Source organism: Alosa alosa, chromosome 5, assembly GCF_017589495.1.
Source record: "Alosa alosa isolate M-15738 ecotype Scorff River chromosome 5, AALO_Geno_1.1, whole genome shotgun sequence".
Classification (NCBI taxonomy): domain Eukaryota; kingdom Metazoa; phylum Chordata; class Actinopteri; order Clupeiformes; family Clupeidae; genus Alosa; species Alosa alosa.
In genome coordinates this window covers 21,841,987-21,859,530 of record NC_063193.1, presented here as the reverse complement: position 1 = coordinate 21,859,530, position 17,544 = coordinate 21,841,987, and the positions used below count along the sequence as shown (strand labels likewise).

The 17,544-nt window shown below is 41.0% G+C and overlaps 2 protein-coding genes across 2 annotated transcripts; one reads left to right on the top strand and one right to left on the bottom strand.

Annotated features, from left to right (window-relative positions):
* The first annotated feature begins 1,339 nt into the window (after positions 1-1,339).
* top3b (DNA topoisomerase III beta) lies at positions 1,340-17,069 on the top strand. The gene is made up of 17 exons (XM_048244433.1): positions 1,340-1,442; positions 5,587-5,718; positions 6,144-6,250; positions 6,464-6,538; positions 7,071-7,267; positions 7,568-7,724; positions 8,041-8,154; positions 8,275-8,365; positions 8,819-8,973; positions 9,148-9,253; positions 9,416-9,562; positions 10,410-10,583; positions 10,947-11,075; positions 11,381-11,530; positions 11,623-11,723; positions 16,024-16,225; positions 16,520-17,069. Exons 1-17 carry the CDS (start codon positions 1,373-1,375, stop codon positions 16,999-17,001), a joined length of 2,589 nt encoding a protein of 862 aa, XP_048100390.1. The 5' UTR covers positions 1,340-1,372; the 3' UTR covers positions 17,002-17,069.
* LOC125295200 (interleukin-17F-like) lies at positions 1,955-4,669 on the bottom strand. The gene is made up of 3 exons (XM_048244435.1): positions 4,588-4,669; positions 3,651-3,826; positions 1,955-2,458 (listed from the first exon to the last, which is right to left on the bottom strand). The coding sequence occupies exons 1-3, from the start codon at positions 4,600-4,602 to the stop codon at positions 2,239-2,241; spliced, it is 411 nt and encodes a 136-aa protein (XP_048100392.1). The 5' UTR covers positions 4,603-4,669; the 3' UTR covers positions 1,955-2,238.
* Positions 17,070-17,544: the final 475 nt, after the last annotated feature.

The window sequence follows — 17,544 nt, the reverse complement described above, 5'->3', positions numbered from 1 at the left end:
GTTACACAAGTGTAGAGCTCCACAGTCCTAACTAGAGATTAAGCTGTTGTGAACCTTTTGGAAAACATTCCTCTTTTTAGTTTTATTTCTCTCTCTCTCTCTCTCTCTCTCTCTCTCTCTCTCTCTCTCTCTCTGTCAGTGGGTTTTGACAGCAATGCCGCAAAAATGTTCAAGAGACAAGATATCAGGATAATAGATGTCAGATATAAGATATAACTATGGCTGCAACTAATGATTATTTTCATAGATGATTAATCTGTCAATATGCTCAATTGAGTAGTTGTTTATATATACATCAAACTATACATTAAATGTCAGAAAATGGTAAAATGTCAATGAGTGAGTGTTTCCCAGAGAATATGTCCTCAAATGCCTTTTTGTCCACATGGATATTGTTATCCAAAGATATTTCATTTACTGCAACAACCTAAAAAACTGCAAACAGTGAGCACTGCGCTGTCCAGTGGGTATGGTGCTGAACACCTAAACTTGCTGTTTACTTGGCTTGTTATTTCCACTGGACAGTTTAAAGCGATTTTAATGGGCAGACATTGTGTTGTATTTCCTTTAAGCTGTATGCACAGATTTAGGCCTTCTCTTGCCGTGCATGTGTCTCCATGACATCTGAAGTCAAGTGTCAGAAGCATTTTTCAGCCTAATCCCCAAGCTATGTACTCTGTGAATTTACATGATTTTGTCCATGTTTTGTTGACAACATGCTTGCTGTTTTGGTCACATAGTTTGGAGTTTGACTCTGAATTCTCTGTTGTGATTTAGTCTTGGGGCTTATTGCATGGACAGGAGTGTGTTGCTTATTCTGTTAAGTCCAAAAGTTTGTCTTTAGTGGGTTTAAACTTGACTGTCCCTGAGTACTGTCCCCTAAGTGCCAAGGCTGGATGAGGATGCTTTCTCCCTCTGCTACACTGCTGCTTGAGTCTCATCATGTTTAAGTATTAACCCTATGAATTGTCTGGTGTATTAGTCACTTGTTGCCTTATTGAGGACACTGTGGTAGCCTACAGACTTGCATTGTAGCCTACAGATGATTCCTCTGTAGCCTTGACATGGATGAACATAATCAGACCATATCAGAAGGTTTTTTTTTTCCATCAGCTCTGACAGGCGGAATGTGGAGTTTGCCGGATGCAAATAGGTTTAAAATAGCTGAATGGTATCTTTTAAAAAGCATTGCATTGCAGTAGTATGCCTATTTGTTGTATAGACTACTACTGTCTGTGGACAGAATTGAGTGGCATCTCTGTAACTGGTTCGATCATGATTTCCAACTGTAGGTGGCGGTAAATGCGCCATATGACGGGAAATCTGCCATATAACTTGAAGAAGAAGAAATTTTACCCTGTATGAAAAGAAAATGAGGACTGTTTTGATGGTAGCAGAGAAGCCGTCGTTGGCACAATCTATAGCGAAAATCTTGTCAAAAGGTGGGTACATTTAGTTTAGGTCATTTGGCCTCTGATTATTGAAACCAGATGCGAATAGGCTACACGAAAGTAAGTGAAGTGTCTGTTTGCTTAGTTCTCAATTCATAGCCGCTTCAGATAGCCACATCATCATACAAGCTTTACAGCACTTTAGTTTCTTCCACCAGATATTCCCTTACATAGACTATGCAGTGTTACTGTGCTATTATGACTGTGTGCCCCGGGTAGGCTATACTCACGTCTAAAATTGTTATAGTGAATGTTCATGGTGAGTGGGATTAGCTGTGATGGCTAGCTAGCAAGCACAAGTGTTTGCAAGGAAGTGTCTGCCAAACTGACGGGACGTGCACAGAGTGGCCAAATAGAAGTTCATGCAATTTATGAATGTGTTTTTGGCGGATCAGAACTGACTTGGACCGTAGTGCCTTTACACCAAATTATTGAGATTAAAGAATTTAAGTTTGAACAGCAAGTTTTTTGTTATGAAACATATTTCTTTATTATTACTGCTTGCAAGCTTCAAGAGTTGACACTAAAGGCTCCGTTGTAGACATGGCTATGATGAATGCATTATTACTGTAATTGCAAGTGAAGTATTGTGATGAGAAGTGGTACGAACTGGCATATACAGATGCTCAATAATGTGCACTGACCATGTTAAATAAACAACCAAATGCATCAGTATACATTTGAAAGGAACAAAAGAAAATATTGGAGAGATCTGTTACAGAAGAAAGTATGCGTTCATGGGTTTGGCATTAAAGGCATCATGATATTTTAAGTACACTTAAACCACTTAGCCATTTCTGGAGGTTGCACATATGCAGGCTATATTGATTGGCTCAAACTCTAGGGAGAATGTTGCGCATCGTGGGTTTCTGCGAAGCACTGGCATTTTCAGAGTGATGGGGATGCTCTCTAGACTGAAAGCGCTGTCCACTCCCCTGCATGAGTGGCTGGAAAGACACTCTGCTTCAAAGATGACTTGCGGCATTCTGTCTAAGTCAACTTTCTCACTGCCAAACATGAAAACATGACATTATAAATAATTTGTTGGAAACAATTGTTACAACACTGTTACATTACAACAAAAACATTGTTATTATTATTGTTTTATATTATATATATATATAAGTATTTGCAGTTTTTTTTAATTATTTTTAGTGTTTTCTGTTTTAGTGTTTTCTGATTGTCAGAGCCTTCTAAAATGGCCCCATTTGAATTAGCCAGTTAGTGGAAGAGACAATAATCAAGGTCATTCCACGTCAATTCAACCAAGGCCCACGCACTTAGGTCTCAAACAATTCTGAAAAAATTACCAGGAGACACACAAATGCAAATGTTTCTTTTTTATTTTCCACCCTGAACATGATCTCAATGGTGCATTTTGCCCAATATTTTTTGTATAGTTACCACAGGTTACTCTATACAACCACAGGTGGCACTGTGGTAACTCTATATAAAACATATTGATCTCAATGGTGCATTTTGCTCATGTTCAGGGTGGAAAATAAAAAAAGATACATTAAAAAAGAAACATTTGCATAAGACAAGTCAAATTGCTGTTTTAAAAAAGAAGGGATCATGGAGAATAAAGAAAAAATATATATAAAAAAGCTTTGTATATTCCCACAAGGTGTTTGGGTGCTCTGAAAATGAGAACCAACATTTTTTTTCAGACTTGTGAGGTCTGCTGTTCAGACCTTGAATGGATTTATTTTCTGTTCATTGCTTTTTGTGAAAGTGTTTCTACTTATCTCAATAAGGAACATAAATCAAGAGCCTATTTTGAGTACAAATATGTCTTCTGAAGGCGTAAACAGAGCCCAGCCAAAAACACCAATACAATTTTGATCAACTTTGAGGGATGCGAGATCATCCAGACAAATTGTGACAATTTTGCTATATACTATTCATATTTATGTACCAGCATGCAAAATTTGAGCCTCCTACATGGTTTAGTTCTTGCGCTATGGGCTTGTGAACTTTGACAAAAAAAAGAGGCCGAACAAAATCGACATCCCCCTCCCGCCGTAAAATTGGATGTATCTTGGAAAGTATTGATCTTACATAAAAGTAATTTTACAGTGTGTCTCCTGGGTAACATAGGTACACCTGGTAATTTTTTAGAATTTTTTGAGACCTTAGTGCGTGGGCCATGGTTAAATTGACGTGGAATGACCCATCAGCTCTCTTGCAAGTACTCACACATAGTTCCATGGTGCCACGCTGCGCTCGTTGATTCTGTTTGGCAGGTTTATAAGTTGAGCATGGTACTCCTCTAAGCTGTTAGTGCAGAAGGTCTTGTCAACACAGCGGTCAGTAAACGGATTCCCCAAACAGGGGCACAGCAGGTGCAGGACAAGGCTGAAGAGTCCCAGGAGCTGTATTGATATACGAGAAAGAATGCCAGTTAGCCACCTAACCCATGGCAGACACATCCTTTTGGCTTTAAATGAAGAGACGAGTGTATAGAAGTTATTTGCCAAGCTATTGTTATTGAAATTGGTACTAACACCACAGGAAGTTGAATTCTTTTCAGCTTTTGTAATTGTTATTTCTATGTAGACACACTCCTGCAAAATCACCTTAACCATTCTAAAATGGTCCATTCTTTCGAAATAGAGCTATTCAAGTCACCTGGTAAATTTTTGGTATTTTGTTATTGCAATATAGCCTATTTTCCCCAAAAGAAAATATTGCACTGGCCAGTATTGTGCAATCCTATGGCAAAATATGTCAATATAATACTTAATTAACCTATCGTGGTATAAACGTATTATCTATTTCAAATGTAATATTCAAACTGAAATTCAGTCCTAAGAACTTTAAGACTTCTACACTTTGAAGATTATTTTCTAAAATTACAGTTCTTTTGGCTGCTGTAAATTGACTTTACTTAAACTTAAAATCTAAATGGAATGGTTGAATAAACCCAGTCTTTTTAGCTACCATGAGTGAACGCTGATAGATCATTTTTATGTCCCTAAACAAGCAACAAACTAATAAAAATAAAACTATGTAGTAAAAGAAGAAGAAAATCTTACAGAACTAACAGGATAACCTATACTCTGTCCTGTGACCACTTCTGCCGAGTCTACTCTTCAGTCAATCTTTTCTGCTCTGTCCAAAAAGAGCGACTCACCTGAAGCTGTGACATCTTGTATAGTCTGGTGGATGGAGGATGCTGGCCGGGCAGGGGAGATGTTCAACTAGTGATGGAGAGCTGTTCCGTGTCATCAGTTGTCAAAGGGCCTTTTTATATACCAAAGCATGAAAGGAAAAACAGGGGGGTCCAGTGGGTTTTCAACTACGTCAAACCACGTAGACATTCATAATGACTACTTGTGTTTAGCATTTGGCCTTCAGAAAGAAATCGCATTAGCAGACAGCGTCATTGGCTAGGTAAAGAATATGAAATATTGGAAGCCGAAATTTGAATTTGGACGGTTAGCTTCTCTCATTGTCATGTTAACGTCATGTGCATCACAGTAAAACTGAATCCAACTGGATGTAAAAATAGCACAAGGTGTGGTAAGGGTAGCTCTTATGAGACTGGCTGTGAAGATGCATAAGGATCATTTCAGCGCTTGAGATTTGAGATCACCTATCTTAAGATCACTGACATGTCTGTGTACCTCAAAATATATTATTAGGATTGATAGTTGTATAGGCCTATATTATTAATGAGTAGAATTGTCACTAGGACAATTGATGGTAGTGCAAAGATACCATATGTTGACCCAAAACATTTTTTACCCTCAAACTGATGTTTCAGTTAAATAAAAATAAAAAAACCCTGCATGACACTTCAGTAAGTTTTGAAACAAACTGCTTAACCTGATTTTTAAAACTACATGTAATCTTGTCAAAATGTGAACAATTATGACTGTCATATCCAAAAATATTAATATGTAAACAAGATGTACAACAGAATGTAATGATGGTAGAATGGTCTAATGGTGTAATTTGCAGTGCTCCAAGCCTATATAAACAGAGCCTCAGTCACGGTTTCCAGGTGTTTGGTTTCAACATGTATCTCTTGTATGAGCCATAGAAAATAAGTTGACCATGATGGGTAACATCATTGACCCTTTTACCGATCTGTTCCATGAGCCTTGACCTTTCTGTCCTTGACCTTTAGGCAGCTGTTCATCACGAAAAGGCCTGAATGGAGCATGCTCCGTCCACGAGTACACGGGAAGCTTCATGGGGCAGAGTGTGCGATTCAAGATGACATCTGTGTGTGGTCATGTCATGAGCCTCGACTTCATAGGTACAGGGTGTCCCTTTGTTTTTTTGGGGTGTATTGCAAAAGTCAGCTTCAGTTGATGGGGAGAAAGATTGGCTTTTGCTCCCTGAGCTTGTTGACTCAGATTAAATGTGTATACACTTGGTTTAAAGGCCAACCCTTTTTAGAACACAGTAGGTGTGAATGCTGTTGCTTTTTGGTAAGGCCTTTTTAACAGGCTGGGAAATCCATTCCCTCACGGAGCAGCATTATAGAGTAATGAAGGACTCTCTTGCTGTGGAGTGAATGGCATGTGTGTTTATCTGCTGACAACATCTAGAACACAACAGGTTTGAATGGGATTGCTTTTGGTGTTCCCTAGTTGAACTGAAATTTTGAGACATAAATCCCTTTGGGGGGAATCCAGCATAGCCTTATTTTTTCTAATTCTCATTTTCTGTTTCCTACAGGGAAGTACAACAACTGGGACAAGGTAGACCCAGCGGAGCTTTTCAGCAAAGCCCCCACAGAGAAGAAGGAGGCCAATCCAAAACTAAACATGGTGAAATTCTTACAGGCAAGTTGGTTCTGTGGCCATTTTTCAAAAAATCTTTGGTTCAAAAACCATTTTTCAGCACAAGGACTGAACCTCTAGTAACAAACAGTCCTTGTGCTGAAAAATGGTTTTGTTTATCTTTTAGCATTTTATTCTTTAATAAATTATTTTGTATTTAGTTTTTATTCACTGAGTTTGACCAGGTTTTTCACCATTGTTCTGTACCACTAACAGGTGGAGGCCAAAGGATGCGATTACGTGGTGCTGTGGCTGGATTGTGACAAAGAGGGAGAGAATATCTGCTTTGAGGTCTGTCAAATTGCTGCCAGTGAAAATTAGGTTACCATGGTAGACTGGGTTGTAGTGGTAAAGATAAGAGGTGGGTAAACTATGAATTCTGTGATCACGGTGAGGTGGACTGCGCATTGCGGTATCGGATTTTTAAAAAAGGCATCAGAACATGTTTGATGTTGGTGGAGGTTATTGTCCAATGTTTATAACCAATTGTATTAAATGGTTCCTGGAGTGTTGATGAGTGTACATATTGTGAATGTGGAAAATATAGTGTGATTTTTGAATTGCAATCGGTGAATAAACTCTTTTGAGAGGTGGATAAACTCCAATAAGAGGTGGATAAACACTCTTTCTGACATTTCAGAGGTGGATAAATTTGCGTATAGCCTCCCTGATGGTAGATGGAAGAATATCTCCAAATTTAACTTTATAAGTTTATTATTATATCATTACATATCATTTTTTGTAAAATTGTATGCAATTTGTTGCACCACTCTTTATCTTTTGCTTAATTTTAATTTATCTACGTGTATGCTTCTGGATTAAGGTTTTGGATGCCATTAACCCAGTCATGAACAAGCCATATGGCAATGACCGCACAGTGTTTCGTGCAAAGTTCAGCTCCATCACAGACCTGGACATCTGCAATGCCATGAACAAGCTGGGCGAGCCCAACCGCAACGAGGCGCTGTCTGTGGATGCTCGCCAAGAGCTGGACCTTCGTATTGGCTGTGCCTTCACACGGTACACACACACACGCACACACAAACACACGCACAAACTGCTTGCTGTATTGAAATTATAATCAATGTTGATTTCCTTAGCACTTTATTAGGATGCAGTTGTATAGGAAACTTATCTGCAACGACTGATGGGCGCTATTTATTTTTTGCATTCATGTGTAACAGATTAACACACACATTTAAGTACAGAGAGGTTTAAGCACAGCTACTTAAATCTGAAAATGTATCAAGTTTGCAAGGGTGTATTTGCAGGGGACTATTATGATAACCTTTTGAAATGAATTATTTTATCCCCTTGCAGTTTTCAGACCAAATACTTCCAAGGCAAATATGGGAACCTGGATTCCTCTCTCGTCTCTTTCGGACCCTGTCAGACCCCTACTCTGGGTTTCTGTGTGGAGAGGCACGACAAAATCCAGTCCTTTAAACCTGAAATGTACTGGGTCGTCCAGGCCAAGGTATAACCGTAGTCATGCCCTGTATGATGTTCATGTGCTTTGCCACTGATTCACTGCATCTGTTCCAGTTGCTATTCTTTCAGCTTGTTGCTTTAATCCTATGCTATAGAATATGGATGTATGTCCTATGCTATAGAATATGGATGTATGATTTCCCGTTCTTAGGCGTCTGGTATTTAATTGCACTGCTATACTGAAGTGATAAAATGAACCTTGCATGTACTCCCATAGTGATATTTGAAGGTTTGGTTTATGGAGCATAGCCCAAAAACCCCTCACCAGTCTAGCTTGCTATTTTGTTTCCTCTTCATGGAAGGTGTTCAAAGGCAAGGAGAGTCCTCTGGCCCTGGACTGGGATCGGGGACGAGTGTTTGACAGAGAGGTTGGCCAAATGTTTGTCAATCTGGCCAAAACAGCTAGAGAGGCAAAGGTTTGTATTTCATGATTTGTATTTGTGTTTTTGAATACAGTTCTCCTGGCTTGGTACTTGCAGTCCATTAGCTGGATTGAGTGTTCGAGAGGTTAAGCAGTTTCACCTTTTCACTCTCAGGTGGAGTCAGTGAGCAAGAAGGAAAAAGCCAAGCAGCGGCCACAGGCCCTGAACACTGTGGAAATGCTGAGAGTGGCCAGCTCAGCCTTGGGTGAGTAGCCTTACAACTGTATGAGCCTTCATGTCATTAAATTAGATAAGAAATACTTTATTAATCCTGAAGGTAAAAGGAGGACCATATAATGTCAGTGTGTTATAGGATTGTGATGCACATTATATGACAAAACTGTATATGGTCAGACAGACAGACAGACGGACAGTCTTTCTTTCTTTCTTTCTTTCTTTCTTTCTTTCTTTCTTTCTTTCTTTCTTTCTTTCTTTATCCTCAAGGGGAAATTCAAGGTCCCAGTAGCTTAAAGACATCACATACAACATAAACAGGATGATAAAATAACAAATCCACAACAATAATATGGATAATGAAAGTGTTTTTAATCAGTGTTGATTGATAGTCTTTCAGTTTCAGTCTTTCAGTTGAAAATATAAACAAAGCAGGAGACTGTGTCCACCCATGCACTTCTTCTTTTCCCTTAAACCCTTAAAGGAATGGGCCCACAGCACACTATGCAAGTGGCCGAGAGGCTTTACACGTCGGGATACATCAGCTACCCCCGTACGGAGACCACACACTACCCCGAGAACTTTGACCTGAAGGGCACACTGAGACAGCAGGCTAACAACCCCTTCTGGGCCGACTCTGTAAGCCACTCCACCAAAGATCACTTGGAAGCCTGGTAGTTTAAGTCTCTTTGTGTGAAGGCTAAACGAAAGCCTCAATGGAAGACTTCACAGGTTCTTCACAGGTCATATGTTTTGGGCTTAATGAGCGTTTTGGCAATATGATTGATGCCATGTCTGGTTTTGTTGCCTTAGGTGAAGGCATTGCTTGCAGAGGGGATCAACCGACCCAGGAAAGGAGCGGATGCAGGAGACCATCCGCCCATCACCCCCATGAGGTCTGCATCAGAGAGTGAACTAGGTAGGTAGACCACACACAGGACTTTGGGCTTGCTGTCATAAGTGTATTGAGCACTAACGGTACAAATTACCATGAGTTATCTTTATTCCTTGTTTAATTTAACAGTTTGTCTACATTAATGATGTGTGTGGGTGTGGGTGTGTGGTGTGTGTTTAAATGCAGGCAGTGATGGTTGGCGTCTTTATGACTATATCACACGGCACTTCATTGCAACGATCAGCCAAGACTGCAAATACCTTCAGACCACCATCACTTTCAGCGTCGGCTGTGAAGGCTTCTCCTGTAGTGGAAAAACTCTCATATCACCCGGTAGGTCCTCACCACTGACCCAGCCTAGTCAAATTCAATGCTTAATGGTGACCGGGAGAATAATACAGAAAAACAGTTAAAAAAAAAGTGTGTGTGTGTGTGTAGGGCTGCAGCTATCGATTATTTTTGTAATCGATTAATTTAGCACTTTATTGATCGATTAATCGATTAATCGGATAATTTTTTTTTTTTTGCATTTTTAAACAACCAAAACAAATAATGCATAACGAAAATGACATGGCTGTAAAATGATCAATCAATTGGCACAGAGGTATTTATTCTAACTCCAACATTTGGCTCCAAAACTAATGTGTGTATAAGAAGGGGTTCTTTTTTAGGCATACTGTCTTGCAATTGAACGTGAATAAGTTTACTACTTAAAAACATCAAAGCTAAACATTATATCACGACATTGCTACAAATACGGTATGTGATTAAAATCAGCCAACATCATTGTAGGCTATAGGCTACGCAGATAGGCTAGATAGCCTACTTTATTGACGCTTGGTGAAACAGCATGGAGTGGATGTTTTCGGTTCAGATGCTTGTTCTTTTCCTTTTTGAGTATGTAATGATCACAAAACTTTACTTAAAAAATGTAGACATTCTCTGCCATTTATGGCCATCTTGACTCCGCCATCGTGCCAGCTGTATCACGATTCACGCGCTAGTGGTGTGCTTCCTGAACAACGGTCCGTGTGGAACAATCAGATCCCTGCGCGTATAGTGTGCGTCATAGGAATTTAAAGAGGCTTCGAGGCAGGGTTTTTGCCTCGACTAATTTTTGTAATCGAGTTATTCGAGTAACTCGATGAATCGTTTCAGCCCTATGTGTGTGCACTCACAGGTTTCACAGAGGTCATGCCCTGGCAAGGTATCCCTCTAGAGGAGGCCATGCCTGTGTGTGAGAGGGGCGACTCCTTCACCGTGGACGAGATCAAGCTGCTTGAGAAGCAGACCAATCCCCCAGATTACCTGACCGAAGCGGAGCTCATCACGCTCATGGAGAAACACGGCATCGGTGAGAAAGGGGCTGTCCCCTGTATTTCATATTTACATGTAGCCATATTTCAGATGCTTTGAGATTGGATTTGTCCTAAGCACTGTGCACAAGCACAGGTGTAAAGTCAGCTCTCTAATGTGAAACATCTGTCTAATGTTTAACATCTGAATAGGAAATCCTGAACGGACACACTTCAAATTCACATCAAATCTTTTTTTGTATTTTGTATTATTGTTTCCTTAAGCCTAAAGTGTTAAGTTGGTTACTGTTCACAACTCCTCCCTCCTGCGTCTAATAATTGCAAAGATACTGTCAGGTATTGGTAGTGATGGTAGCACTTTGGTTGCATAGTCTATAGACAGCTAACTCTCTGCTCTTAAGGCACTGATGCCAGCATCCCCGTCCACATCAATAACGTCTGCCAGAGGAACTATGTGACGGTGGAGAGTGGACGCAGGCTGAAGCCTACTAACCTGGGCATCGTGCTTGTCCATGGCTACTACAAAATTGGTGAGAATTATGATCAATGCACGATCCGCACTCTTAAGATCTAATGCCACAAAGTAAACCACATTTAGTGACACCCATCTGGCTCCCCCTTAACCACAGTTCCTTGGCTAATGGGTAGGGTATGGAGTATATCTGCTGGTGTGGCTGCATGAATTGTTCATTGTGTTTTAGTGTATAAACCCGATCAAACCTCTTTGTGTTTTTGAGTTTGAGTGAGTATGACAGCACCAGTAAGAGAGATTGATGGTTATGATGTGTGTGTGTGTGTGTGTGTGTGTGTGTGTGTGTGTGTGTGTGTGTTACAGATGCAGAGCTGGTTTTGCCGACAATTCGTAGTGCGGTGGAGAAGCAGCTAACCCTCATCGCTCTGGGCAAAGCCAATTTCCAGCAGGTGCTCCAACACACCCTAGACATCTTCAAGAGGAAGTTCCACTACTTTGTTGACTCAATTGCAGGTGTGTATCTGTATGCCCTTTGAGTCCCTTAAGGAATTTTAAGGAACATTGTGATAATGCTGACATTCACCCATCTCTCTCCTCGGCTTCAGGTATGGATGAATTAATGGAGGTGTCCTTCTCACCGATTGCTGCTTCTGGGAAACCCCTCTCCCGCTGTGGGAAGTGCCATCGTTTCATGAAATACATCCAGGTAAGAGTTCAACCCGTGCTAGTCAAAAAATGTCAAGTAGGCTTAAGCACATAACATCAGTGTAGGAAATGGGTTCTAAATGAGCATTTTCACCTTAAGCAATAGCATTGGTTAGTAGGCACTTGGTAGAATTCGTTTTTCATATGGGTATCTGCAGTTCTACCTGGGTCATATCTGTCCCCTCTGACATGCATAATTGTTTATGGTCAGGTGGGAGAGGGTCAATTCTCACCAGTCTTAAAACTCAGAACTCCTGGAACCTGAGTTTAAGTAATTTACCAAGACTGACATTGATCTCTGACAAGATATTGATTGTATGCCCACATTATCTGCCATCTGTTATCAGTGACAGTGCCGTGTCACTGTCTGTCTGCAATGTCTACTTGTGGTAAAAAAAAAAGTCTCTGTTGCAATGATAATATGAAAACTGGACTGAAGGTTCTGATGACTGATGTAATTGGTTCAGTGACTCAGTGACGTCATCATGGCATGTGTTGGCGGGCACGTGACTTTTGGTCAGTGCCACCTGGCTTCCATCCGCCACATGTGCCCTCTCTATGCATATTCAAAGAGCCGGTCATTTGTCTAGTGGGTCTGACTCATATCAGGTGGGCGCTCGCCATCATTGGGTGGATGTTTACCTAATCTGCGGCCTTTATAGGTCACGCTTTCATGAGCCGAGCCCTCAATAGCAGCCTTCGCCATGGCACAATCCTGAGAGCTGCTTTTACGACCATGTTTATTTTAGCAGTGCCCTTGAAAATAGACATGGTCGTAAGCATTAGTCTTTTTTCAAGTCATGAATTAATCATGAAAGAAATGTTTATTTAAGCCCCCCCGACCCCCTCGTCAATGACTTTTTCATTGACAGGAAAAGCTCTTGGCTTTCCACCTGCACTGTTGGCATGTGATGCCATGGTCACGTGTGGCCCTTGATACATGCGAATATGTTTTGGCACCAAGGTCATATGGACTACACCTCTACATATCAAACTTAGTTTTAAATAAGGAAATGATCAATTAAGTAAGGGATAATGGACTTGTAAAATTAATTTCTGTCCACCGACCACCGTGGAGTCCATTATCCCGCTTATTCCACTGTTGCCACTTGCGTTGCGTTCATTTCCTGTTACAATTTTAATGTTTTAATCGCTAAAACTGTCTTGTTTGTAGAACTAATTTCTTCCGACACATAGGCCTATCAACTAATTTCTCAACTTGCAGGACAAACTGCCGTTACTAGTTCTAAATGGATGGTTGCTACGGCCAAAGGCCAGTCGTTAGTTCTATCCAGAGCCCGTCTACGGAGAGCCTGGCCACTCCGTATTAAGTCCCATTGTACCGAATTTTGGTTGCAGTTCCACCAGAGTTCCACTGGGGGCGATCGCCATGAGTGCAGAATGAATGGGAGTCAATGGAGCTAGACGGCTAAATTTGTCTCTTTCACCTGATTGTCGTTGACAAATCTCAGATTTGATTGTAGTTTGTATAACTTCAACATGGTTTATAATTCAAAAGATTAATGAACGAGTACTTATGTCCTTTTGATTTCTTACAGGTTGGGTTTTGTTGCACATAACACGCTAGCATTGTGCTAATGAATGACATCATTGACACGTTTGAAAGGCTTTTTAGAACAATTAAGTGACTTTAAAAAATATAATACTCAACCAAGTGTATTTTCTTTGCCTCCCCTTTCGAATACAATATTCAAATTACTTGAAAAAATATATATCCCGAGAAATGTGGATTTTGAGGGGTACAGCTCCATAGACCTCCATGCATTCTGCACTTTCGTGGACGAAATACCCTCATGTGGAACCACAGAAGGAACTGCAACCAGTTCAGAAACCGGAAGTTTTCCGAGAGTGGCAGTTCTCCCCTTATTAGACATTCTCTGGTTCTATCTCTCCCGTTGTCAAGCGGGCGTATTCCAAGATTCTGATGAACTTTAGTTTTGAAACATCGCTATTTTACTTAGCCTGCTGTCATCCATCTAGCTAAAAGCCACCTCCATCATATGCTACAATGTTGCCATGTTCTAAACATCTGCATTTTACAGCTCGGATGCAACGTGACAGTTCATTTAAACTTAACGAGTTCGGCGAATTAATATACAAGTGTGATACGGCCAAAAAAATGGATCTACTTCATAGGTGTGCAAATAACCAGAGAATGTCTAATAAGGGGAGAACCGCCACTCTCGAGAAGCTTCCGGTTTCTGAACTGGTTGCAGTTCCAATTCTGGTTCCACATGAGGGCGCTCACGAATAAGTGCAGAATGAATGGAGGGCTATGGAGCTGTACCCCTCAAATCCACTTTTCTCGGGATATAATTTTTTGCCAGAAATTTGAATGTTGCATGCGAAAAGAGAGGGCAGAGAAAATACACACCGCTGAGTATTATATTTTTTGAGTCACTTATTTGTTCTAAAAAGCCTTTCAAACGTGTCAATGACGTCATTCATTAGCAGAAAGCTAGTGAGTTGTGGGCAACAACGACCCAACCTGTAAGAAATCGAAAGGACGTAAGTACTCGTTCATTCAACTTTTGACCTATAATCCATATTGATCTTGCAGAAACCACAATCCAATCTGCGATTTTTCAAGGACAACCAGGTTAAAGAGACACATTTAGCCGTCTAGCTCCATAGTCCCCTATTGTTTTTGCACTTATTCGTGATCGCCCCTAGCGGAACTGCAGCAGATTGCAGGTACAATGGAGTTAATAGGGAGTGATCCGGCTCTCCGTAAACGGGCTCTGAAATAACATACGGTTAATTGTCGTTCTAAATTACGTAGGACAATAGGAAATTCAACCAAGCAGTGGAATAATAACTTATATGTGATGTCTAAGGAGGCACATACATATCAGAGTAAAATTGTTGTATGTTATGACACTAAGTCTAGGTAATTTTAAAGTGTTAAAAAAAAAAATCACTCCACATAGCACTTTTAAAACTTTGTAGGCTACATTAGAATTTTAACTTCATTCAAAAGTGAAAGCAGACGGTTGATCAGCTGTGTTCTAAAGAATATTTGATTCAAGTTCAGCGTGTGTTGCGAACTATTTGTTTCTCATCAAAAGCCACAACGAAACGGTAACAAATAAGTGTAAAGAGACATATCATGGAGTTTATTATTTCGTTTTGGCAAGTAGTCGTATAATAAGCTGGATAATGTATAGAACGCCGGTCATTATGGGAAAATAAGCCCCTTCAGGGGTTCGCGCTGTCGTGACTTATTTTCCCAATAATGACCGGCGTTCTATACATTATCCCTTAGGCTACTTAACAGTCTTCTGTAATAAACTCTGGGTTCGCTAACTACGTTGTTGGTGCTTCGTTTTATGTGTAGGGACCCTGAGCAAGCTACTGACGAGGTTTGGTGCTGTTTTGAACAATATTACTGGTTAAAAAATGCTATTTGGGAAGGGTTTAGCTCATCCACTGTTTGTGATTTGGGGCTATAGCGTATACCGGGGAAAGCTCTGTAGTGGTTGATCAACGAAAAATACTGTTTCCACGGCTATTTGATGTGTTTTAATGCAGAAAAACCCTGGTGTCAATTTTCCCTGGAGTTACACTTTAACTAGCATTACACAGCTGATTTCTACCGTTTCTACGGGCCAAATGCCATATTATCTCCTGTTTAGGCATCTCATTAAATTTTGTTTATTTATGCAACACCTGTTGTTGATGATGCATCCTTGGTTCTGTTCAAAACTGGTGGAAATGCCGACTGGTTCACTTGATAGTACCATAGTTCAAAACATTCTGAACAGAATCAGAACGCCCTTTAAGGAGATCTTACATGTGCAGTGCATGCAAGACAGCCCAAAGATTTATAGGACCTGGAGGCTTTTTGTCAAGAAGAATGGTATCTCTACCATCTTAGAAAATAAAGGTACTTATCCACAACTACCACAAAGTATTGCTGATAAAGGGGCCAATGCACACACAGTATTAAGAAGTATGGGCATTCATCTCATTATTATCTTTATTTTTTCTTTATTGCCATGTGTTGGTTAATGATTACACTCTTTTGTGGTGCCTTATGGTTTAATTTGAATCCCATTAAAATAACAGCAATGTGTTTTGTCTGATCATTTGTGTTTTCTTAAAAGAACGGTACACATTTTACAAATTGTGCCATGGTCTGTGAATCTATGGGCACGACTGTAGCTCATGAACTGCAAGTCATCCTTGCCTTGTGAGCTGCTTCTTTCTATCCTTCACAAGCATGATGCATGAACCATGGAAGCATGACTGTTGACTGGCCCTATGATGTGCCCCGCCAGGCCAAGCCAAGCCGGTTACACTGCTCCCACTGTGACGACACGTACAGCCTGCCCCAGATGGGAGCCATCAAGCTGTACAAGGAGCTGCGCTGCCCGCTGGACGACTTTGAGCTGGTGCTCTGGACCTCCGGCTCGAAGGGGAAGAGCTACCCTGTCTGCCCTTACTGCTTCAGCAACCCCCCCTTCAGGGACATGAAGAAAGGTACAGAGCATTGCCATTAATGTTTGTGAACATGCACAGATATACAACTTATTTTTGTTAGTGTTAGGCTGTTGTTATACTTATGGACACAGACAAGGACCTCTTACTATACCTCTAGAGTCTAACAGGTTCCCATAGGCCTTATCTGCCCTTTTTCCTTGAAGCTCCCCAATTCCCCTACCAATGGATAACGGTTTCTTTTTTTGCGCCTTTTCCTTCTAGTGGTCCTTGAGAACTGCCTTCATACTGCATTCAACTGCCTCTAATCTTTCTGCTGCTGTTTGTCTTTTGCAGGAATGGGCTGCAACGAGTGCACCCACCCCACCTGCCAGCACTCTCTGAACTCGCTGGGCATCGGCCAGTGCGTAGAGTGTGAGAGTGGCGTGCTGGTGTTCGACCCCACCTCGGGCCCCAAGTGGCGCATGGCCTGCAACAAGTGCAACGTGGTGGTGCACTTCTTCGAGCACGCGCACAAGGTGCAGGTGGCCGCCGACAGTTGCGAGGCTTGTGAGGCCTCGCTGGTGGTGGTCGACTTCAACAAGGCACGATCGCCGCTGCCCGACGGTGAGACACAGCACACGGGCTGCGTATTCTGCGATGCTATCTTTCAGGATCTGGTGGAGCTCAAGCACGCCACCATGAGGCACCCCATGCACCGGGGCGGAGGAGCGAGGAGAGGGGGCCGGGGAAGGGGTAGGGGTCGACGCCCGGGCGGCAGAGGAAACCCGAAAAAACCCAAAGACAAAATGGCTGCCCTAGCAGCATACTTTGTGTAAATTGTTTCCGAATAATCTGTTGCCACAAGAATGTGTTTGCCTTTTGTAAATAATAATAAACTTTTAGAATGAGATGGAAAAGTGTTTTTGCTATTTCAGTTTTTATTTTCTTAGTTTAAACTCAGTTTTATTGATGGATTCATTCATGTTAAATGTACAGTTTTTTTAATAACTTAAGCATAGAAAGATAAAGCTCTGTAAAAAATTAAGAGACCACTGCAAATTATTCTGATGTCATCCTACTGTTGCTGAGTGCCATTCCAATGAGTTGATGGTGATATTCACATTTTCCAGTGGTCTCTTTATTTTTTTCCATGAGCTGTATAATTGGTTCAGCATATAACTAGGGTAGATTTGGTTTTGCTTATGGGCGTTACACTCACAACTGCACAGAATGTCCATTTAATATTTACTGTAAATTATATACAAGTAGAGAGTTTTTGAAAGGGGGCAAGATTCCCGAATACACCAGCTGTTTGTAAGCATGCTGGCAAGCATCTCACCTTTGTTTTCTTGAAAACACTACCCTCTAGAGATGTCATA

Coding starts and splice junctions, on each gene's coding strand:
- top3b (XM_048244433.1), top strand. CDS start 1,373: ATGAGGACTGTTTTGATGGTAGCAGAGAAGCCGTCGTTGGCACAATCT. Junction 7,725..8,040: donor ACTGGGTCGTCCAGGCCAAG/GTATAACCGTAG, acceptor TCTTCATGGAAG/GTGTTCAAAGGCAAGGAGAG. Junction 9,563..10,409: donor AAAAACTCTCATATCACCCG/GTAGGTCCTCAC, acceptor GTGCACTCACAG/GTTTCACAGAGGTCATGCCC.
- LOC125295200 (XM_048244435.1), bottom strand. Junction 2,459..3,650: donor GTGGCACCATGGAACTATGT/GTGAGTACTTGC, acceptor CATGTTTGGCAG/TGAGAAAGTTGACTTAGACA.